The sequence below is a fragment of the Plectropomus leopardus genome, chromosome 17 (genome assembly GCF_026936395.1).
Source record: "Plectropomus leopardus strain MGB_pleo_1.0 chromosome 17, ASM2693639v1, whole genome shotgun sequence".
Classification (NCBI taxonomy): Eukaryota; Metazoa; Chordata; class Actinopteri; order Perciformes; family Serranidae; genus Plectropomus; species Plectropomus leopardus.
In genome coordinates, this window is record NC_142192.1 from 21660526 (window position 1) to 21685039 (window position 24514).

At 39.1% G+C, this 24514-nt stretch overlaps 3 protein-coding genes and 1 long non-coding RNA gene across 7 annotated transcripts in view; 1 reads left to right on the forward strand and 3 right to left on the reverse strand.

Moving 5' to 3' along the window:
* Positions 1–58: 58 nt before the first annotated feature.
* On the reverse strand, positions 59–6093 carry LOC148186647 (uncharacterized). Of its 3 annotated transcripts, none has more exons than XR_015779418.1 (6): positions 5891–6093; positions 5470–5777; positions 4613–4667; positions 4378–4489; positions 4117–4296; positions 59–682 (listed from the first exon to the last, which is right to left on the reverse strand). XR_015779418.1 is itself a non-coding variant. In XM_088090189.1 (5 exons), exons 2-5 carry the CDS (start codon positions 5758–5760, stop codon positions 4260–4262), a joined length of 495 nt encoding a protein of 164 aa, XP_087946315.1. In that variant the 5' UTR covers positions 5761–5780; positions 5891–6084; the 3' UTR covers positions 854–4259. The 3 variants fall into 3 exon arrangements, 1 of the variants encoding a protein (XP_087946315.1); XR_015779417.1 differs by having other exon boundaries at positions 5470–5780; positions 5891–6085; XM_088090189.1 differs by lacking the exon at positions 59–682 and having other exon boundaries at positions 854–4296; positions 5470–5780; positions 5891–6084.
* Positions 6094–7233: 1140 nt separating this feature from the next.
* On the reverse strand, positions 7234–10097 carry LOC148186648 (uncharacterized). Of its 2 annotated transcripts, none has more exons than XM_088090187.1 (5): positions 9946–10097; positions 9524–9834; positions 8291–8345; positions 8056–8167; positions 7234–7974 (listed from the first exon to the last, which is right to left on the reverse strand). In XM_088090187.1, exons 2-5 carry the CDS (start codon positions 9812–9814, stop codon positions 7938–7940), a joined length of 495 nt encoding a protein of 164 aa, XP_087946313.1. In that variant the 5' UTR covers positions 9815–9834; positions 9946–10097; the 3' UTR covers positions 7234–7937. The 2 variants fall into 2 exon arrangements, with proteins under 2 accessions (XP_087946313.1, XP_087946314.1); XM_088090188.1 differs by having other exon boundaries at positions 9524–9831; positions 9946–10088.
* Positions 10098–14453: 4356 nt separating this feature from the next.
* Positions 14454–23764, forward strand: LOC148186649 (IgGFc-binding protein-like). Its single transcript, XM_088090180.1, has 12 exons — positions 14454–14496; positions 14961–15247; positions 16091–16664; positions 17397–17995; positions 18574–19141; positions 19226–19476; positions 19568–19912; positions 20542–21109; positions 21222–21421; positions 21616–21990; positions 22075–22370; positions 23591–23764. The coding sequence occupies exons 1-12, from the start codon at positions 14454–14456 to the stop codon at positions 23598–23600; spliced, it is 4116 nt and encodes a 1371-aa protein (XP_087946306.1). The 3' UTR covers positions 23601–23764.
* Positions 16583–24514, reverse strand: part of LOC148186650 (uncharacterized) — a 37237-nt gene continuing 29305 nt past the window's right edge. Inside the window, exon 3 of the long non-coding RNA XR_015779416.1 lies at positions 16583–16679. This is a non-coding gene — a long non-coding RNA (uncharacterized LOC148186650). The remainder of the gene's footprint in view (positions 16680–24514) is intronic.

Below are 24514 nucleotides of genomic sequence, written 5' to 3' on the forward strand. Positions count from 1 at the left end.
TTTAAATCAGGTTGCAAAAACAGAATACAATGCAAAAAAACGTTCTAAAAATATGTCGAAATAGGATGTAAAAAAACACTTATTAATTAACCTGAAACACTTTGAAGCAAGATGCAAAAAACAAATACCGTGCAAAATATAACTAATTATCCTGAAACACTTTTATGCAGAATGCAAAAATGAAATACCATTTAAAAAAAACAAAACATGCAGCTGCTGTGTGTTTAAAAATATAAACACACAGCAACTAAAAAACAATAAGTGCCAGAGGTCACTCTCAGCTCTCTGCAGAGTAACACATGCACAGGTCTCAAAGTCTTATATAATAGAAATAATAGCTTTGCCAACGCGAGTTCTCACAATGTAAATCCATAAAAAGTTGCAGCGTCCATTAAAAAAAGTACCTTCCTCTATGAATGAAGCCTCCGCGTCAAAAATAAAAACTTTCCCCTCAGATGTATTGTATCCGCCTTTGTTTGAACATGAGAGGACGGACGCAAATTGACAGAGAGGGCTCAGTAGCCTTCAATAATCGGCTTGTTGGCATAACTGCGTCCACTCACCTCTCGCCTCCTCCTCCTCCTCCTCCTCCTCCCTGCGGTGGACGCGCCCTCCCTCCTCATGGCTGAGTCCCGGGGCGGTGATGCGGCTGCAGGTCTTGTTGCGCAGACAGGACGGGGACCTTCAGGTCAGCAGGGAACAAAATACAATGAATTACTCATCACCGCTCAACCCCGTTTTAAAGTGGAGGAAAACCTCCATATATGCTTCACGTTTAGCCTCCGCTCTTCATTTAATATAACACAAACTGTAAATACTCTTATTTTTTAAAATAAGACTAATAACTAAGAAGCATTGTAAACTATTTTTTTAATCATTTTTTTTATTTGACAATTTTGGAAATCAAACAAATTTTTATTTTCATATAGCATTGTATTGTCAAGATTGTCTAACCAACAACATCACAGTAGGCCTAGACATCTGCAGCTTTTTTGCCAAAAAAAGATGATTTTGTGTAAATGGAGCGGTGCTCCACACATTCAAGACTGGACTGATGCAATGTTGAAAACAGCCAAACTTGAAAAAATAATTTATATGAATATAAGGCTCAGTAGATGAGATAGCTCAATATGATCATACTTCTTAGCAAGCATGTACCAAAAACAACAGATGGAACAGTTAACACATTACACTTTACATTAATAAAGTATGCAGTTAGACTCATGCACATAAACAATTAAACAATAAAAATTAGGGGGAAAAAATACACTTTCTGATATGAATTTCCTTAGTTTCAGAAGTCCCTTTTTATTTAGGAGACTTGTGGTCTTAAATAAATAATAAGGCTATTCTACAAAAATATTAACCTGCCTTCTTTCAGTTGGCACATTACTGTGCTTTGTTAAAGTTTCATTTTAAGGTGTTAACATCTGTACCATGCATTCACAAAAGGGACTGAATAAAACCTTCGTTTTTAGCTAACAGACTCCATAAATCGACCAATTAATAAATTCCTAGCCCAGAAAACAGTGAGTTGAAAACCTCCTGATATGAATAGACTGTGAACATATTCAATAAGATTAGCATTCACCTACTTAAAATCTATCTTCCCTTCTCATTTTCCTATGACATCACAATATATATATATTTTAAAAATCCAGAGTAAAAGCTATAAATCTCCCATATGTTTTTTTGACATGTATAATATAATATACCATTTTTGTATGATTTTATAGAACAAAATGTGCCATGTGCTTCCTCTACAAAGGGTTGGCCATGCTTCAACAAGGGCGTGTAGCTCCACTGCGGTCCACTTTAGATGATGTGGAACACTGTGATTAATGGGTTAAATAAAGAGTTCAACATTTTAGGAATTACACTGATTTGCTATCTTGTCAAAAGTTAAATTAATTTATTCAGTCATTATCCTTCTTATGTCCTGTTCTTATCACCTTTTCATGTTTTAATATACTTGTTCATCTCTTTAATTCATCTGTTTTTATCTTCTTTTCTTTGTTTTATCCCCACTCATGTGATGTCATCTTCTTATATTATTTCTTCTATTATTTTTTATAATCTTTTATTGTATTTATTATAATATTTTCAAAAGCTTTACTATTTTAGTACATTATATTTGAGTGTTGTATCAATCAATCTTCTCACTTAATCTCAGCAAAAAAGCAAATTAGCACAGTTCCAAAATGTCAAACTATTCCTTTAAACAGATAAAATGCACATGTATTTGGGTATTTTTAGATCTGTTTTTGGCTCACATATATATGTGGACATACTACACAGTAAATCTGTTAGGAAACATACGTGCTAATGTTGCATAAATATCCAGATACTGGAATTTTCGCTCCACCTTGACTTCACTTATTGTCATCGTAGCTGCAGTATATATTCTGTTTTACACCCACATTGCAGTTTTGTTTGGATTGTTTTTCCACTGTGTAATGTTTTTAGGAGCTCAACCTTTAAAAATGCTTAGCCCATTTTAAAAATTAACTCTTTGATGAACTTCATCTGAAACACTACACTAAAAGCTGCAGGAGTGACCCAGTAATTGTGACTGTGGCTTCTCAAGTGTTAGGGTGTCTAAGGCACAGGTGTAAATGTGAACACGACACCTGCCACTTCAGAGAACGCACGGACCAACAATGGTGAAATGTGACCTAGTACTGAGGGTCTATAGAGACTGACTGATGTAAAGGAATACAGCAGGACTGCATTGAGCATGTTTACGTGCTTTTATGAAGGATTAGGTATCTGAACACACAGCTGTAATTAAACACAATTTTAAAGTGCTGGTGGCAAGCAAATTGTGTTACCTGTGGAGAGAACCAGGCAAGCTGTTATGCCCCTATTTCCATTTTTTGTGCTAAACTAGTCTGACCAGCTGGTGGCTGTAGCTTCATATTTAGTGGAGAGTGAATATAACACTATAACGAGCAGCTGGTTAGCTTAGATTATCATGAAGAGAAGGAACTACCGAGTCCTGATACGATATTTTTATTATCTTAGCTGCTCAGTGCTCTCCAAGTACATCAGTGTTTAGTCTATATAGGTTATTAAAGTCAATCCAATGTATAGCCTATGCTTGATAACTGAATAGCTCTATATTGCATGAAAAAAAATCCCTGCACCAAAGCTATTCCCCATTTTTTTTTTTTTAACAAAACAAACAAACAAACAAACATTAACGAATAACAAACCTCCCTCATTTTGAGCTTGTGGCTGTCTTGAGTGAATTTCTCTCCACATTTAAGAGAGTATTCTCCAGTGCTTGTTGCTTTGGTGCAGCCTGGACTACCTGAATGAACTACACTGAGTGTTCATTATCTCCGTCAGTTAATATTTTGCTTATATTAGACAACATTAATAAATTAATAAATTTGTTTTTTTGGTTGTGGGGCTTTTGTTGCATTTGCCGTATGCTCTGCAAAACTGTGTCTCCTCTGAGCGGGCCGGTTTAACACTGTGCGCTATATATGACGGCAAAATGCAGGAGACTTTCACACTGAGCTGAAATTAAATGAGTGCTTACAATACATAACATAAATAATGAGACAGACAGACAGACAGACACACACACACACAAACACACACACACACACACACACACACACACACACACACACACACACACACACACACACACACACACACACACACACACAGGAGCTCAGCAGAGTGGAGAGTTGATGATAGCTTCACTCACTCTCCAGTTGCCAGGCCCCAAAAGGTCAATAAAGCTGATGCTGGTCAGTCAAAAAATGCCTTGACCGGTCTGGATACCTATCTTTAAAATAGGATAGCGACATCCCTGATTTAATCCAACCTGATCGTGTGTGGATTACTGAATGGGCCTACTGGGCAGAGTTTCAGGGGCCCCCTGACCTTTGTCGGAAAAAAAAAAATCACTCAATTAACATGTATTGACCAGTAAGAGGCTCAAAAAGACTGCGAAGAGTTGCAAAGGGACTGCCAAGAGACACAAATACCTACAATGACAAGCAAGAGACACAAAAAACTACAAAAAGACACAAAACCACAAAAAGACACGACTACAGAGAGACACATAATGACCACAATGTCTGTGTGTTTTGCGCCTACATGTATGTAGGAGAGGTGGTGGGGCCCCTTGCATGTCTGTGCCCAAGGGCCCCATTGTTTCTTTCTCCAGCCATGAATCTCAACACTTCGAACAAGTTATCACTGACTGGACTGTAAATTGAGATTTTATTCCTTGATCTTCCTCAGCTGACAGGAGTTTCTTTGGTGCCACATAATTTCCTAAAAGACAAAATCATATGATCATTATTCCACTTTTTATGCTCCTTTTACACAAATGTTTGATTGATCTGTATGACTTACGAGGCTAGTGTGTCCTTCTTGACATAGTCACATATTGGCCTCCATCCCACAAGCTGTGCTTTTAGATTTTTAATCTCAAGGTTCCAGACGTCAGACTCTGATTTCAAGTTTGCTTAGTGACAAAAAAGAGAGAGGAGGAACATTTCAGACCCAAACAGTAGTTCATGTATTTCTCCAGATGGTGGCAGCAGCAGCCGCCGAGCATAAAATATCTGTGAGGTAACGTGTGTTATACCTTCAACCTGTGTGCGCTCCTGCTCCAAGACCTCTTGCTCATCATCTTTCATTTTCTACAAAAATGGAAAAAATGTTAGGCAAAAGTGACCTGGAAGTCGTATTACGCGAGCACTGAATATTCCCAAGCAAGTCTGACAATTACCTCAAACCTGTAAGACTAGAGTAGCTGACAGGCTTTACCAAGAAGGTGTGTTAGTGCCTCAGGAGAAGCAAGAATAAATACTCAGGTAGTAAAATTATCAATGCCACAGTCACACGACAATGGTAGAAGAGATGCATAGCAAGGACTCATACAGGAATGTGTTCTTGGCAGACAAAGACAAATGAGCTTTCAAAAAATTTTGAATATGTTATATTACATTCATTGTCACATATTCAGATATCGGTGTAGAATTTGTTTCAAAAGTAACTCTGCCAATCCGGCTGAAGCTTAAGAGCTAGAAATAGAGAACTGTAGCTGTCAGAAAAATGTAATTCTGGAAAAAGTTAAATATTTTCCCTCTCACGTGTAATTGATTACAAGTATTAAGTGGAATAAAATTAGTTAAGTACAACTAAAACTGTACATAAGTACAAGTAAATGTATTAACCTTGCACCACTGCCCAATGCTTTGTTCACAAAGCACTTGACAAACATAATTATATTCCCTCTAAAGGGCGCATGATTCACTGCCTCATAATAAGAAACAAATGAGTGTGAAAGATTTGTTTACCCAGACTCCTCCCTGTTGCACAGAATGTGTGGAGCCACACTTTCCAGTCACGTTACATTGTTAAGACAACTTTTCCTACAAGGAGCAGGATGGGAAATCCTTAAACAAAAAAAAACAAAGAAAAAAGAAAAGAAAAACTCACCTTTTCTCCTTGACACTGATCGATATCTGCTTTTTTTCCCTCCATTTCTGAATTAAGTTGGGCCATCGAATCATCTAGATCTTTCAATTCTTTGTTACTCTTATCCAGCAGCTTTTCCATTGAGTCTTTAAAGTTGTTAAAATTTGAAATATGATTGCTAAGTTTCTCTAACTGCATTGGCAGATCACTTTCCTGCAACGGAAGCATAACTTGACGTTGGTGCACAATCATCACCAGCAGTCCCATTGACACCAGGGTGCATAAAATGGCCAAAATCCACTGAAACCGCATTGATGCTGTTTGGGTTGCTGCTGCAATAAAGAGAGAGACAGATAAACATATCTGCAGTCAAGCTCATATAATAAACAGTGTGACAACAAAGGTCAGACTTTAAACTTCTGCTGTCATATGTCCAGCTTACCTTCCTCTCTTGATGTTGTTGACTTTAGTTCCTGTTCCACAGATTTGTCAAACAAATTTTGTCAGCCTGGACGGCAAACAGTCACCGAGATACAAAGCGTCACTCGATTTGCAGCCAGTGCCAGTTCATCCTCTTCAAACTTGTGCCTCCTCCCCCTTTCTCAACAGGCCGGTTGTCTGAGTTTCACACTGCAAACAGGTTGAGTGACTCACTCAAGCAGGTGCGCAGGGCCAGGACCATTTTCAATCTACACCCTCTGTGACCCAAACATCCAGGACATTTTGAAACATTAATCTTAGATCAGGGATTCTCAAAGTTTCAATGATAAGATGCTATTTTAGGGTGAAAGCATATGATTGCGAGCCACACAAGAACAGTGCATGCGCTATGACTTTTTTAAAAAGGTCCAGTGTGTAGGATTTCGGTGGATAGATGGCAGAAACAAAATACCATGGAATAAGCAGCGGGCTCCCGCAGTTTGTGCAACTTATCCGATACCCCTCCCACACCTCCCTTTATGAACTTTCACACTCTTAATACTACAATAGTATCCAGCGGCATTACAAACTGACACTGTATTTCGTACTGCTGCAAAGGGTGGCTCTGTGTGTCAGTGTCTGACGCCAACATTCACTGACAACGTGATGGTATTTGATGAGTTAGGAGTAGGAACAAGTTGAGTGAGCAGGTCCTTGTCTTCAGAGATCAACATGTTTCAATTGATAGCAATCTAAAATCCTCAATCCCTCTAAATCTTACACACTGGACCTTTAAGTTTGCTAATTATGTATTTGGTGGTATTATGAGCATATCTGAATATAATATATATTTTGATTTTCTGACATTCTGGGATTTAGACATAAATGTACAACAAAACAGTTCTAGTGCTAAAATAATGATTCAAGAATAAACTCAGTGTCTTCAAAAAGCAAAGCTTAACTGTACATGAGTGTTCACCAGTTTACAACAAGATGTTACTACGTTATTTAAAAACAGAAAAAAATCACGAGTTTCTGAAGAGCAGTGCTGTAGAATCTGGAGCCTTTTTTATGATGAAGGTGATTTAATTTATCGAGATGTTAAAAACACAAAACAAGGCAGATCCTTTTAACATGAATGCATGTATCAGGTTTTTTTTTTCTGCAATAGCAAACAACACACCCTGCCTCTTGGAAAGTTTCCTGAAGGCTTTCCCAAATGGGAGTGCCATTATTATAATATTATTGTGAAAACGTGTGAGCAGCAGAGTAATGGGCATGCACCCATGGTAGTGCATGCTGGTAGTTTAAAGCAGCTAATTTATACATTTTTAATAGTAATGAATAGCAATAAATGACAACATGTAAACAATGTGACAACTTTAATGTTATGTTGTTATTTGTTAAAGTTTCAGCTCGTTGTTTGGCTGTTGGAGAGTTAACGATGGCTCCACTCTGCAGTGCTGTGCATGACAAAGGATCAGATCGGGCTCCATAAGCTCAATATAACTGATGCTGATGAGTCAAAAAATACCTAGATCAGCCCACATGCCTATCTTTAAGACTGGATTGGGACATTCCTAATTTAAACAAATCTGATCATGGGTGGATTACTGACCCAGGAACAGACACAGAGGCCCAATGTGTCAGGGGGCCCCCTGACCTTCATCGGAAGAATGTCACTCAAATTAACACGTACTGACCAGGAAGAGACTCAAAAAGGCCGTAACAAGATGCAAAGGGACTGTAAAGAGAGATTAATTGTGTACAAAACAGCCTTAAAGGGACACATACAACTAGAAAAATACACAGAAAAACCTCAAGGAGATACAAAATGACCAGCACGAGACACAAAATCACAAGAAGATGCATAACGACTAAAAGAGAGACACATAATGACCACAATGTCTCTGTGTTTCACGCCTACATTTATGTAGGAGAGGTGGTGGGGCCCCTTGCATGTCTTTGCCCAAGGGCCCATTGTCTCTTCATACGTCCATGAATCTCAACACTTTGAACAAGTTATCACTGACTGGACTGTAAATTGAGATTTTATTCCTTGATCTTCCTCAGCTGACAGGAGTTTCTTTGGTGCCACATAATTTCCTAAAAGACAAAATCATATGATCATTATTCCACTTTTTATGCTCCTGTTCCACAAATGTTTGATTGATCTGTATGACTTACGAGGCTAGTGTGTCCTTCTTGACATGATCACATATTGGCCTCCACCCCACAAGCTGTGCTTTTAGATTTTTAATCTCAAGGTTCCAGGCGTCAGACTCTGATTTCAAGTTTGCTTAGTGACAAAAAAGAGAGAGGAGGAACATTTCAGACCCAAACAGTAGTTCATGTATTTCTCCAGATGGTGGCAGCAGCAGCTGCCGAGCATAAATTATCTATGAGGTAACGTGTGTTATACCTTCAAACCGTGTGCGCTCCTGCTCCAAGACCTCCATCTCATCATCTTTCATTTTCTACAACAGCGTGGAAAAAACATCAGGAAAAAGTGACCTGGAAGTTGTATTATGCAAGCACTGAATATCCACAAGCAAGTCTGACAATTACCTCAAACCTGTAAGACTAGAGTCGCTGACAGGCTTTACCAAGAGGGTGTGTTAGTGCCACAGGGTGAAGGGAAGAAGAATAACTACTTAGTTCATACAAATATCAATGCAACAGTGTAAAAATACTCTATAACAACATGTAAAGTCCTGCATTTAAAGTCCTACTTAAATTAAAGTATTTTTTAATTTATTAAAAGCATCAAAAGCAGAAGCACTTGTTCTGCAGAAGAATCACCAATTTGACTGATACATTATGCAGTATCACAGCAGCAGATATTTCAAGTACAAATTATAGGTACTTTTATTTCATTTAAGTGTTAATCTCATGCAGGTGAAATGTACTGAGGGGATACTTAAAACCATTTAAAATATTTAGAGGATAAATGGAAATGCTTACAATTCATTTCTGAAGTACAGGGTTGGGGAGTAAGAGAATACAAATACAGCGATATTTATTTAAAATACTAAAAACAAAGTAACTAAATTCCGTTACAGTTATGGTTTAAATTGATGGTATCCTGAACACAGTCTTTGAAAGTAGATTACTTGAATGTATTACTTTTTTTTGTTTGTATTGCTTTGCATTTTATTTCATATAAGGTAAGCATATATTCCATGAACACATTTTTTAAAATAAATAGTGCAACAATTCGTGGGTACATGATGCAACTGCCACAAGACAGTGATAGAGGACATGCAGAGCGAGGACACAATTAATTTTCAATTAACTAATCATTTTAGTTCCACACAGTTATCTGTTGGGTAGTTTAGTTTATTTAAAATAACATAATTTTGTAAAAGTTATTAAAGTGTTGTGCACACATTTTTTTTTTTACAAAGGCTGTCATATATATGTAATGACATAAATATAATTTCACCATGAAATGAAGTAGAGCACAAGTAGAAAGTTGAATGAACAGTAAATAGGCTACTCAAGTAAAGTATCTCTAATTTGTGAAGTAGTAAAGTACAGGAGTAATATACTTTGTTACATTTCATCACTGAAAAAAACCATAATTTCCAAGTACTTTGTTTATTTAATTTAACAGGAGATCCTTAAACAAATAAACAAAAGAAAAACTTCTCACCTTTTCTCCTTGACACTGATCGATATCTGCTTTCTTTTCCTCCACTTCTGGACTGAGTCGGGCCACTGAAGCATCCAGATCCTTCAGCGCTTTGTTACTCTTATCCAGCACTGTTTCCAACGTGTCTTTAATGTTCCTTAGATTTGGAAGTTGACTGTTAAGTTTTTCTAACTGCATCGTCAGGTCACTTCCCCTAAGCAAAAGCATAACTTGATGCTGGCCCAGAATTATCACCAGCAGTCCCAAAGACACCAGGGTGCAAAAAATGGCCACAGCCCCCTGAAACCGCATTGATGCTGTTTGGGTTGCTGCTGCAATGAAGAGTGAGAGAGATAAACATATCTGCAGTCAAGCTCATATAATAAACAGTGTGACAACAAAGGTCAGACTTTAAACTTCCTGCTCTCATATGTCCAGCTTACCTTCCTCTCTTGATGTTGTTGACTTTAGTTCCTGTTCCACAGATTTGTCAAACAAATTTTGTCAGCCTGGACGGCAAACAGTCACCGAGATACGAAGCGTCATTCGATTTGCAGCAAATTTCAGTTCATGCTCTTCAAACTTGTGCCTCCTCCCCCTTTCTCAACAGGCTGGTTGTTGAGTTTCACACTGCAAACAGGTTGAGTGACTCACTCAATGTTTTTGTCTAGCAGATGTGCAGGGCCGTAATAACCTATATAACACTGGTGGGGGGCCAACAGCCTGTTGACCTAAACATTTAGGGCATTTTGAAACAAAAAAAGAAGATCAGGGGTGCTCAAAGTTTTGATGATTGGGTGCTGTTTTAGGCAGACAGCATATGATTGAGAGTTGCACAGAAAAAGTCCTCCGGCGTCAGTTTTGGATTTTCGGGGACGGTGTGTCAATGGATGCTTGCTGCTTGCATGTGTCATTTCAGAAAACACTTCCCGTTTTCACAGGAAATGTACAGTTTCTGCTCATTACATCCATAAAATCTTTTCAGAATAAACTTACAGCAGAGATAAAAACACCTGTTTTTAGGTTTATTTCCTGAGGTTTAGGCAACAAAAGTCTGTTAGGTTTAGGAAAAAGCATCATGGTTTTTAAATAAGTACCATTGTTACTAACGTCATGTAACCTCACGTGACATAGGTCATGTGACATACATCATGTGATATATGTCACTACCATAACATGCTAGACATACTAGGACATTACGTTGTTATTAAATAACTCCATTGACTTTTGGTTTTACACAAAAACAAACAGCGGGCTTCTGGATATTGTGTGACCATCTCCCCTCCCCGCTCTCCCTATACAAACTTTCTCACCCTTAATACTACTCTAGTTGCCAGCAGCATTACAAACTGTGACTGACTGGTGCATTTCATACCGTCACAAAGGATGACTTTGTGCGTTGATGTCTGACGTCTAGACTAACAAAGTAGCTGTATTTGAAGAGCTGGGTTGTTGCATAAACATCTGCCCGCTGCTTAAGATAACACCACAAAAAGTGCCTCTGTTCATCAGTATCTGTCACCAAGATCACTGACAAAGCGACGGTAATTAACAAGTTAGGAGTAAGAGTGAGCTGAGTGAGCAGGTCCTTATCTGCACCACCGTGTCTCTACAGCAGTGTAATTCAGCTCATTTTAAAAACCTCCTTAACGTCTGGATCAGGAAAAAGGTGAGCACACATTAGCAGGTGCTGGGCAAGCAGCCAATCTATGACATGCCCAACAGTATTGAGAAACACTGACTAGTCACAAAAACCGCTTTGTTCAGTGTTTTACCGATTTAAATCACCTAGTCAGCTTGTTTTGGAGAGGAGGAGACCTCTACAGATTATTTAGCCACTGGAAAAAAACCTTCTGAAAAATAAACACAAAAGGAATTAAAGTTTCAGCTTGTTGCAATCTGAAATCCACATTGCTAGACACAACTAAATCCCCCTAAATCTTCTACACTGTACCTTTAAGTTTCTAATGATTATATCAAAAAATGGTGTGTGGTCCAGGGGGTATTACTATGCAATACACCTACAGATATGTTTAACCTGTACACACTTCTGCTTATAGTGTGATTAGTTAATTATATTGTGAAAACATGTATGCAGCAGAGTAGGATGGATGCATCAATGGCTGACCTTTGCGGATTTGAAGGACCTAAACCTCAGTAACGCTGGTAGTATAGTATATTTATTAATTATATATTATATTTTTAATAGCAATGTAATAATGACAGCATGCAAACAGTGTGATGTTTATATTAGCATTATGCATTATGCATATAGCATTATGGTGTTGGTTGGGTGAAACTTCTGAGTTTCAGCTTAGTTGCAGCTGTTTAAAGTTAAAAAGCTCTGAAAACTTCCTGCATCCTGTCAGATCAGAACCATATGGTCCATCACTATAATCTTTTTGAGGGATGAATTCTGACTCCTGGCTGGGAACCAATTGTGTAGCTATACCTTTCTTTGTATGGACTGCTGTTGTTATCCTGTGTGACACAATATCTCCAGAGACTAATGCCTGAAACCCCGCCCACATATGTTGCCGTCCCTCTTTGTCAGCTCAGGTCCAACAGGCCTGACTGGTTTTACTAAAACAAAGTGGAAAAAAAAGTTGGTTTACTCACATATTAAATTACAGTGAAAGGGAAGCCGTGGAATCCCTTTTTTTTGCTTGAACAAGTAATTGTTATATATCTGTGGTTTCCTTCCATGTTGACATAAGACTGCTCCAGTCATACTACAGTAAATATTAAAATACGGGCGGCTAAGAATCAATATCTATCATACAAAATCTAGTATGTATTAATTGAAGTTATTTTTCCCAATATGTTATTGTTACATAGTATGATCTTCTCTCTTCATTTTCTCTCCATAACTAGACATGTTTTTCATGAGCAAGAGGAGGGAACCATCATTGACGAATCAGCTACGCTTGTGCTTTATTATGACGAGTATAGAAATATCTATTGTAAGTTGTGCAGCAAACTATGCACTTACATTTCATATTTTTTTTGTCAAATAATTGATGGGAAAAATATTTGAATTGTATTGAGAGAAACTGTTGCAGCTAACGCAATAGAACCACCCAGTGCAATGGCATTGTCATTTTACATCCACTTAAAGTTTTTCTTTTTTTTCCGTCATTCGGCCCAGATTATTATAAATTACTAACCAGACTGGAAATGTGGAATGAAGAGCCAAGATGGTTTCTGTGAGTTTTAATTTGTTTTTGTTGACTATGAATGAAGTGTTTTTACAATGATAAAATTATTGTTTGTTGAAATGGAGTCTAGGGGGTTTGGTGAAACAAAAAAGGATCTTACTCTTCATTAAAAAGGTCTGTCTCCATAGGGATCCTTTCCATAATATTCTTAAAATAACAATCTGATACTGTCAGAGGCAAAAACAAGTCCTTGTAGTAAAGGTTGATGGCGCAACCAATTTCACTGCTGCCGGGTACAAAACTCTTGCTCTTACTTGAGCAATTGCAAAAATTGCTGTTCCCATTAGCCACATAGATACAGCAAAATACAGAAGTCACCCTTTTAGGTAAAGTATACCATTTAAAAATCCATGAGATCTCCTGATAACACACGAGAGCTGAGAACAGGCTTGTTATTAACTGTGTTGTGCTTGATAATAAAACAACTTCTACTGATAAACTGACATGTGCAAACAAAGATGCTTTTACCTTTTGCATTGTGTCTTAAGACAAAAAAACAATCAGATAAACCTTTATCTCATTACCTTACAAGATACACAAAAGTAGTACAATTAATCACAACACTTTGTCCACAACATCGCAGGACAGCAGAAAAGAGCTCCACCTGATCCTTGTGAAAGTAGTCACGACAACACTAAAAATCATGCACTGAAATAACTCACACCCACCCATTGTTCTTGTGGGTGGTGACCACAGTACAAACACATAAATCACACTTATTGAATGCTTTACAGTAAAACTCTGAAGTCAAATTGATGGACACAAAGCTAGCAAACCAATCACATGTTAACTTTTCAAACTGATAACAAAGTTGAGACAGCAACTGAGAGTCATTTTAAACTGATCTGTATGATAATCATAGTAGTTTTACATCCTGTTGTATTTTTTACCCATAATCTTATTTTATTTGTTCTTGTCCATTTTACTTATTTTTTTCCACTGCACTTAACTTGTTTTTGACCTGATAAAACATGATTTTCTTGACTTAATCAGTCCCAGTCTCATCAACATAAACAAGGAATGTGTCATAAAGAATATGTCACGTGACGCTGTACTTGTTCACCTCTGGGAAAAGCCATGAAAAGAAGCAGCTGATTGGTGCATTAGTGGAGGTCAGAAAGTATTTAAGCATCCTTAAATCCTGCACCAGAATCCCTGAATGCCTGCTGACCAGCTCAGGTGAGGATGATTTGGATTTCTTAAGTAATGAATGGAAAACTTATTAATTCTGTTCTCAGCAATGGATTTTATTTTCTGTTAAACAACTCAACCATTGGCTAAAATAGAGTGGGACTATTTCTAATCTTCTCATGCAAGTAGAACTGTCTCAAAGTGTTTTTCAAAAATGTAATGTTTTACATTTTAATAGGGGGAAAGTGCTTTCTTTTATGTGCAGTTTTCTCTTCCTTTCTTGGTTTTTTCTACATGAAATTTGAGGGGAAAAAATGAAAATGTGTGACTTTTTCTCTTTTTTCTTGTAAATTAATTTTTTAAACCTTTTTTTTTCTTTTCTGTATGTAACAATAGATACCGGTAAGGGACAAAATGTAGGGTCTGCCACTATTTGGTATTTATTTGAGATGTGTATCTTTGCAGGATGATATATAGGCTATATTACAGAAAAATGAATAATAAAAGTCCTAAAAGATCAAAGACAAAATGTTAAAAAGTGTTGAATTTTTCTGATGTATTTGATTCCTTTTGCTTGCTCAGGTTCCTCTGCACTGACAAACATGGGGCTGCTTGTTGTAATCTTTTCAGCTCTTCTGCTGAGTGGTAAGTTATTCAGTTACTTTTAAAATAATGATTGGTTATATCATAAATGAGTGGAAGTAGATCAAAATGAAAGAAAAAAAGCTTGGACTTAAAGTTGCTGCATAAAACAATAGGTATTGTCAGCTATTAATAATAAAAATATATATTAATATAAAGCAATACATACATGATAAGACTGTGTACATTAATTCTTAGATCTTTCAAGGCTTATAGTAATTGAAATGTACCTTTTCTTACATATAACAAACCTCATCCAAACAGCTCAATAATAACAGACCTGATTTGTTATTGCTATAACTTTATTGTCACAGAGGATGCTGCTTAATGTTTTGCTGATCCTAACTTATTCTTTAGTTATAGTGAAATTTAGACTATGTATGATGTGAACTTAGCCTACTTATCTATCCAACTAGAAATGACAGAAAAAGATAAAAAGACTAATTTGATTTTTTTTCTTTTTCAAGGATTCTGCAGAGCAGGACCGACCGCACTAACACCACAGTCCCCCGGCACCTGCTGGGTCATGGGCACTCTCCACTACACCTTCGATAGGCATCATTACACCTTCACAGGCAACTGCACCTACACCCTGGTCAAAAACTGCCATGTTGATGAGAACCTGCCGGCCTTTGAGGTGGAGACTAAGAACATGAACGAGGGCAACGTGCAGGTCCCGACGGTGGAGACGGTCACTGTCAATGTTCACGGGATCAACATCCAAATAGTTCGTTCTGAGTTTGGCATCGTCCGGGTGAGTCAGTCAGTCGTAACTAAGGGTTAAGGAAGCTTTAAACTGACCACTTTAGAGCATTTTGAAACAAAAATCTTAGATCAGGGGTTCTCAAAGTTTTGACGTCTTAGTGTAAATGCTTAATATTGTGAATTTGGATGCATAGGCAATAAATATGGGCTCATTTTAGTGCACTGGAGGTCATGTCCTTGTTTTCTGGGGGATTTAAACATGGGATACTCTTTAAAAAAAATCAACACAGGGTGGGTGTACTGTTGGCAGATTTAAGTATTTCTGAACTAATTATATGCATATTTGATGACATTTAGGTCAATGACTAAATACATAAAAGGACACAGAAAAGCATTTTTACACCATGAAATGTAGCTGAAATGGAAGATTATGGAGATTTTATTTATGGATGTCTTATGAAGGGAAAAAAGACGTTGTTCTTTTTAGGCCCAATATAACTATTTTTGTCAACAAAATACAAGTAAAAGACTTCAGGACTGTGTTTGTGGTAGTGTGGGGAGAGCCTTGGAACTCACATTTCACATTTGATAGTAAAATAAACTTAATAATATAATTTAAAAGGCAACCGAAAAAGCAAAAAGAAAAAAAATCTAAATATAACAATAATAAATAATCTTTTTAGTTTCTGGCAAAATTTAAGATCCTGGTAAAAGCCCTGTCAGCATAAACAACTACCCGCTTGTTCCTTGCTTGCTCTAACTTTCCATAATATTTCATAGTCTATAAAGCTCTATGCAAACAAAGAAATTAACAGGATTCACGTTTAATGTGACCTTGTTCTTGCTATGTAACAAAAGGTACAGTTACAGTTGAATTATAATTCATTTTCAGGTGGACTATCAACAATGGAATCTCCCGATCAACCTAAACAACGGCCAGGTGAAGCTTTTCCAGAAAGGTCTGTATGTTGTCATGGAGACAGACTTTGGCCTGACTGTGCAATACGACTGGAATGAGTACCTCTCCGTCACAGTGCCGGGCAGGTTTGCCGGCAGTGTGTGTGGCCTGTGTGGCAACTTCAACAACAAAAAGGAGGATGATCTAATGACTCCCAGTGGCTCAGTGGCCAGCAGTGTGGCAGTGCTGGGAAACAGCTGGAGGGTTTCCAGCTGCGGCGCACATTGCCAAGATGGATGTGGTGGCCCATGTCAAAACTGCACTCTCAGTTTAGTTCACAAACTAGAGAAAGAAATCTTCTGTAAGGCCCTTATACTAAATTTTGTAGAATTAGTTGGTTGTCAACCTGACATTGACTCCAGCATCTTTGAAAAAAACTGCATGCTGGACCTCTGCAGGGGTGAAACTGTGAACACGTACCTTTGCAACACTCTTCAAGGCTACGCCGACATCTGTCAGAGGTCTGGGGCCAAAGTTGGGGCCAACTGGAGAACTCCTACCCAATGTTGTGAGTAATTCAATGCTGTAAATACAAATAAATATAGGCAGTGAGAGAATGTAACTATCTGCATTTATTCAAGTACTGTACGTGCACTCTAATTGAGTCTTTCTATGTCCCTGTTCTTCTTCTCCACTACATTTCTGGAGAAATTATTGTTTATTTACTTAAAATACAACAAGTCTAATAGGCTAACACTATAACATCTAATAGTTCAACATGGTTTGGTACTTTTAATAGTTAAAGTACATTTTCCTGGTGATACCTGTACTACTTTTAAAGGAGCGGTATGTAACATGCAGAGCATTAGTACAGTAAAAATAACTATTTGCTATGTAGATAGTGGAAAAATGGCCTCCTGAGCAGAAAATTAAGTCACACTGCCTCTGTGACCGATGACATCTGAGCTTCTCTGTTCTTTGTTGTGGACAATCCGTGCATGTCGCTGTGTATGTATCCCAACGGTTAGCTAATTGCTGCCACTCTGAACAGCGTCCCACATTAACACTGTTAGCACTGTTGTTGTTGTTGTTGCACCATTAGCTACTAGCTGTCTGCTCAGCCACATCCATGTTGAGAGCTGTGTGCAACTACCTGAATCAAACATACAACAGTACAAATACAAATACAACAGTATTTCTACATTGTGGTACTTGTACTTTTACTTCAATAAAGGATCTTTATACTCATACATTATAATTTTTAAAAAAAAAGAGATCTGTCTTCTCTTTGTCCACATAGCTATACCCCAGTGCCCCCAAAACAGCCACTATGAGTTCTGCGGGAGTAGCTGTCCTGCTGTGTGTGCAAACCAAAACACGCCCACAAAATGCAACGCCACCTGTGTGGAAACGTGTGTCTGCGATGACGGCTTTCTGCTTAGCGGCACCGAGTGTGTCCCAAAGGCTCAGTGTGGCTGCACATGGGAGGGTCACTATGTGGAAGCCGGAGGCTCTTTCTGGGGTGATGATAGCTGCACCACACGCTACACATGTGCCGCTGGGGGACGTTTGACTTCCAATCACACAAGCTGTCCTACCGGGCAGCAGTGCAAGGTGGTGGATGGGATCAGAGGTTGCCATCCCATCAACTACGCCACATGTATGGTATCTGGTGACCCACATTTTGTGACCTTTGATGGGGAGCGCTACAACTTCCAGGGAACTTGCGCGTATCAGATGGCTGCTGTCACCTCCAATCAAACCGGCCTGGAACATTTTAGTGTTGTGATGCAGAATAACGGTCAAGATAAGAAGATTGGATCCATTGTCCAGCTGGTAGAGGTCAAAGTGTACGAAAACACCATCATCATCAGCAAAGAGAACCCCAGCGCTGTTGTGGTAAAAAGATTTTTTTCTAAAAACATTAAACATGTTGGGATGCGACTAACATTGTGGGGTTTTTCCCCCTTATTAATTGCTGGGCAGATTACTTTCTACATTAATTGGTTAATTGTTTGTTCTATAAAACTCCCCCAAAAAACAACAAAACATGTCCCTCAACATGTCTCTAAAGATTATTTTTAGGGCTTTTTAATGCCTTTATTCCATAGGACAGTGTAACTGTGAAAGGGGAAGAAAGAGAGGTGGTGACATGCAGTAAGGGGCTGAGGCTGGAATCGAACCTGCAGAGAAGACACAGCCTCTGTACATGGGGCACCTGCTCTACCCACTGAGCCACCAGCTGCCCCCATCAACATATCTTTAAGATATAATGCCACTGAATGTCTGTTTTTTTCAGCCAGTAGACCTAAACCCAAAGTTATTCAGCTATATGTTTAAGGGCCATTTTCTGTCAATAAACTAATTGAATAAGTAATTGTTCTACAGCTCTACACACATGTACTTATGTTTATGTATTTATCATTAAATGTACAAATTACTTTATGAACCATTTTCTATTTCATTATCTTTTTAAGGTAAATGGTGAGCTGTCCAACCTCCCGATGACGCTGAACAACAGTAAACTCCATCTTTACAAGAGCGGCTGGTTTGCTGTAATTGAGACAGACTTTGGAGTGAAGGTGTACTACGACTGGAACAGTGTAGCATTCGTCACAGTTCCCAGTACGTATAAGGGCGCAATGCAAGGTCTTTGTGGCAATTACAACCTCAACCCCAAAGACGACATGCAGATGAGAAATGGAAAACAAGCCGCTGCTCCTGAGGACCTTGGTCAAAGCTGGAAGGTCGCCATGTTACCCTTCTGCGTAGACGGATGCAAGGGCCCCTGCCCTGGCTGTAACGCCACTCAGAGAGAAACCTACAACACCAAGAGCTACTGTGGCCTCATCAGCGATCCTGCAGGGCCGTTCCGTGACTGCCACGCTGAGGTCGACCCTTCAGGTTTCCTCAGTGACTGCATATATGATGTCTGTCTCTACCAGGGCAGAAGGAACCTGCAGTGCAAGACTCTGACCGCCTATACAGCTGCCTGCCAGCTGAAAGGTGCCACAGTGCACCCCTGGAGATCAGCTCAGTTCTGTGGTAAGGACATCTCCAACTTACCAACTCACTCTTGTGAATTTCTATTATACGACCAAAATAATCTGACCCTGCCTTCTTCCCTAGATGCCCAGTGTCCATCAAATAGCAACTATCAGCTCTGCAGCAGCAGCTGTTTCAGGACGTGTCAGAAAGACTCAAACTACGGAGCTCAGTGTATGGAAGGATGCGTCTGTGATGAGGGTTACCTGCTGAGTGGAGGCAAATGTGTGCCTGCCAACCAGTGTGGCTGCACAAATGAGGGAAAATACTACAGGCATGGAGAGGTTTTCTACCCTGACCCCCTTTGCCAGAAGGAATGTACCTGCAACGGCACAGTAAGGATGACGATGAAGATGTTATCTGTGCGTATTGTCTGTATGGAGCAGTGGGAGTGAGTTTTCGACAAGAGTCTTTCTCTCTTATCAGGTGCAGTGTAAGAGGTCCTCTTGTGGTCCATTTGAGACGTGTGAGATGAAGAATTACGTGCGATCATGTCAACCTTTGAGAAAAGGAGTCTGCTCCATCTCTGGAGATCCACATTACCAAACCTTTGACAACACCACCTATGACTTCCAAGGCACCTGCACCTATATCGCTGCTGAGAGCTGCCATCTGAATGGCACACAGCTCACCGACTTCTCTGTGGTGGTGGAGAATGAGAAGTGGTATGCTTTTTCTGACAACCCCAAAGTGTCAGTGACCAAATTTGTTGTAGTAGAAGTTTATGGAATCATCTTGATCCTTCGCAAGAACGAAGCTCAGTTGGTTTGGGTATGTCACTAATGTCACCACTTTTGTACTGCACTGCACCCACCCAGTAATAAAAACACCATGAGACTATATAGTGCACAGTTCCTCAGGCAGCATTGTTTAGAGGTTTGAGTTGAGTAGAGGACATGCAATGGGACGGTCACTATCCTCTGGGCCTGCCTGAGAACAGACTGCTGGTGTATGAACTGGAGGGATTGGTATTTATTCTTTCCCATCACCTTCATAACTGAATGTACTGGATGAGCAAGCTTACTTTTGAGCTTCACAGTAAGTTGGCCATAACATGCTGACATCCCATATCTGACCAAGCTCTCTAGAACGGCCTGATAGAATAAAAACATGATCCTCTGGTCCACACCAAACACTCTAAGTCTGTATAAGAAGTAAAGTCTCTCGTCCAAGTAAATAACACTTGCTTTTGCTGCCCCCAAGTGGACAAACAAATCAGCTATTGCTGTTTTAATGACAGATTTCAGGGAGGGAACTATGAACATGGCAAAAAAAGTAATAAAAGATATTATAAACCCTCAAAATGAGCACCAATGTTTATAATTATTAAATATAACTGACAGCAAATACATGTCAAATTAGACTGTGGATAATTAAAACAAATGAATTATTCTCTGCAGATAAACGGGGTCCTAAATCGCCTTCCAGTAACCCTCCATAACAGTGCAGTTAAAGTTTATCAGGACGGGGCACATGCTGTCATAATGACTGACTTTGGCCTGAGGGTCACGTATGATCTGGTCTACCACGTGACCATCACTGTCCCTGGAAACTACAACGGCAGAACCTGCGGTCTGTGTGGCAATTTTAACTACAACAAAGCAGATGAGTTCCAGCTGCCAGATGGAAACGTGACAAATGATCCCCAGACCTTTGGAGCAACGTGGAAAGTGCCTATGACTGGAGCTGTCTGTGATGATGGCTGCCGTGGTGACAAGTGCCCCACATGTGACAACTCTAAAAAAGCTGCGATAGAGGCAAAGTGCGCAGTTATCACCAATCCAAAAGGTCCATTTGCTGCTTGCCATGATGTAGTTGATCCTGCTTTCTACTTCAGAAATTGTGTCTATGATGTTTGCATGGCCAAAAACGATCAAAGTGTGCTGTGTCACAGTATAGCGGCGTATATGTTAGACTGCCAAAACATGGGCGCAACTATCAAAAACTGGAGAAGTGCTTCTTTCTGCCGTGAGTCGGAGCATTTTTATTTTTCTCCATACACTGAAATATCCATCTATAATGCCACATCTGTTCAATTCATTTTCTACAAAAAACAAACAACTTCAATATGTGTTAACAGCTTTTAAATGCAGTGCTGGCAGCCATTATGAGACCTGTGCACTGCCTTGTACATCTGCATGTCCTGGTCTCCGTGAAACCCTCACATGCACTTCTACTTGTGCTGAGGGCTGTGCCTGTGATAAAGACTACTACTACAATGGAACTGGCTGTGTGCCCTCTGATCAGTGCAGCTGCTATTACAAAGGCCGAACCTACATGGTGAGAAGATAAAATATTAGTAATGTAATACAGGTAGATCTGAAAAGTAAAGTTAAGGATTTAAGAATCCATTATCAACCTGGATCAGAGCCTATTGATAAAGCAAGTAACTTTCTAACAAAAGTTTGTTAGTTATTAGCTTATTGCAACACTGCTGCCTTTTGACATTAACCTCTCTGTGTATTTTGTTGCAGGTTAGAGAGTCTGTTATAACTGACGACTGTCACAAGATTCACACCTGCCAGGCTGCTGCAGTAGTTCTGTCAAAAAACATGACATGTGACCCCAACGAGAGATGCCTGGTCAAGAATGGCAAGATGGGCTGCCACATTCAGCACTGCTACTTGGACGCCAATGGAACCCTTAATAAATTTAATGGTCAAGGTGGAGCCATAACAGTGCCAGGAGCGTATGAGATTATCCAGAACTGCGACGTCTCTCCGACAGCAGAGTGGTTCAAGGTGGTGGTTAAGTTGGAGATGTGCACTCCTGGTGTCAACACAATCATGGCTGTGTATGTGTTCTTTAGTGAAGTGGTGATCACAGTCGATAACAAACATGACATCTGGGTGAGTGTCTGGAAAAAGACATGACATTCATCTTATCTTTAAAAATGAATGTGTTTCTTTTAAGTGTTCACTCTGTGCCTACAGATAAACGGAAGACAGATGACTCAAACCACTTTCTCCCACAACAATGTAAGATTGTCGGTTTCTGACAATACAGTGAGAATAAACAGCACTTCTAACCTCCAGGTGTCCTTAAGTCCAACTAATAAACTCACTGTAAGTGTCAGTAACGAAGTAGCTGATGTTGTATGTGGAGCATGTGGAACAATCAGACCTACTCAAACAACACTACAAGATCTGCTCATCGCTCTTCAGGGGCCAAGTACTGCCTTTGCATCACTGAACATTGGGCAGTGGATGGCTCCGGATTTCCCCCAATGGTAAGTCACATAAATTACCTCCAAGTAATGACTTGAAAAAAGCAGATATAGGCAGCTTTGCTCAAACATGCATTAAAGATCTCAACAACATGAACACATGAGCCCTTTAAACACTTCCTTTTCAAGGTGGATATATCGTGCCATTATGCTGTATTGCCTTTCTGTAAAAAAGGTACGATTGCTGAATGGAGGGACAGAGTTGTCTCACCTTTAAGTCACCACAGGAGGTAGCAACAGCGCCTATATAAACAGGAGTCTTTATAAACAGGACAGCCGATAGAATGGGTGGGACGTTTTGACGACGTGTTATGTGTGTGGTCCACCGTAGGAGATTTAAAAAGTATTAGCAGTTAGCAGCTAACTCAAAGAAGAAGAACAGCAGCTGTATATGTATGCAAATTAGGAAAACAATGAAATTCGGTAGTTCCTAACCTCCTGAGGAGAAGATAAGGTCAGCCACAACATAACAATGGTAAATGGACTGTACTTATATAATGCTTTTTCTAGTCTTTTACACTACATGTCACATTCACCCATTCACACACACATTCACACACTGGTGGCCAAGGCTACTATTTATGGTGCCACCTGCTGCTCAGTAACCACTCACACACGCTGATGACGTAGCATGGGGAGCAATTTGGGGTTCAGTGTCTTCATTGAACTACTAACTTTCTGGTTAGAAGACGACCCACTCTACCCCTGAGCCACAGCCGCCCATGATTGTTATTGCCATGTTAACGCCATTATTATTGCTTATAAAGTGCTGTTAAATGTCACACTACAGGCAGACGCTGTTGTGCTAAACATCACACATCTTTTTTGTTCCATGATGTCAGCATGCTGTCTAAAATCTCACACTGGAGCGGCATAATGCCGCCGTTATTTGGTTTTGTGTAAAAATGCAAAGATGGTGCAGATAAGGGACTCAGTAATGGCCCTACAGCACAATCTCTGCGTAAAAAAGGCTAAAGAGTACTTAATTTCTACAGAGACTATATTATTTTAAACAAATAAAATCTCAAGCAAAAATTAAACTGTACACAGAACTTTTGGTGATTTCTTGCAAAATGGATTATTATTATTGCTGTCATTATAGTTCATTCTTCCTCCTGGACTATATTATACGCAATTATATGAATATTATTTGTTTAAATTGTGTTTCAGTCTCAGAAATGTCAACTTCACAATCTGACAAGTTATTTTTGTTTCTATTTCAGTGGTTCGTAAATTTCAGTCCTACCAGCTCTTATATAAACTGCATTGATCAACATCCTTCAGTACTAACCAGACTGACAGCATCATTGAATTATGAAATTATTTTTAATTTATATAGAGAATTCCATATGCATGTAAATCCCACTTCTTGCTACGTTTCAACTGTCAAAATTCTGAAAAATGTGTTTTGATTTGTCAAACAAATGTAATACAACAGCTTTTGAATAAACACCAGCATATCAAACACTGAAAATAATAACAATGTGCATTGGTGTCTGTGTTTTATGTCTTACTGTTTGTGTGATAATCTGATCCAACCATTGCATAATGCTGGTGTTGCACTTCCATTTTTACTCTATGTCCATTAAAGTACACATCCAGTCATCCCTTTTCCAACAAAATAGTCAACAGTCAATGCTATTTTCAACAGCTTTATAAAAATGCCTCACAAAAGTAATAAAGTACAATAATATATTGCAGTTAGCATTTACCAAGTGATAAATTCTCAGCATTGTCCATTATGTTATATATGATAGGGATACAAATATTTATCCCTATGTCATAGTATATCAGACTTTAATCCGGTGTCTGCCTGGCTATTTATTTAAAAAGGATGAGGCCTGTGATATTCACCTTATGATCTGTGGGCCAAATCTGGCCTACATTATACTCCTATCCTCTCTCTAGCTGTAGTGTGCAGGGTGGCCCACCAACCATTTTCTAATTCACAGTGAAAGTAAACTGACTTTCTGTGGTATTTTTTGTTTTACTTTTAATGTAAATAAGGTGCCAGAGTGCATAAAACACATTTAAAAATGGAGCTAGTGCCAGGGCAGGATCCAAGGTTCAGACTCAGACCTGAATGTCCATAAATCCTAGAAACACCGCTACATACACCTGACCTGTGTAGGGCAGCTCTGACTGGT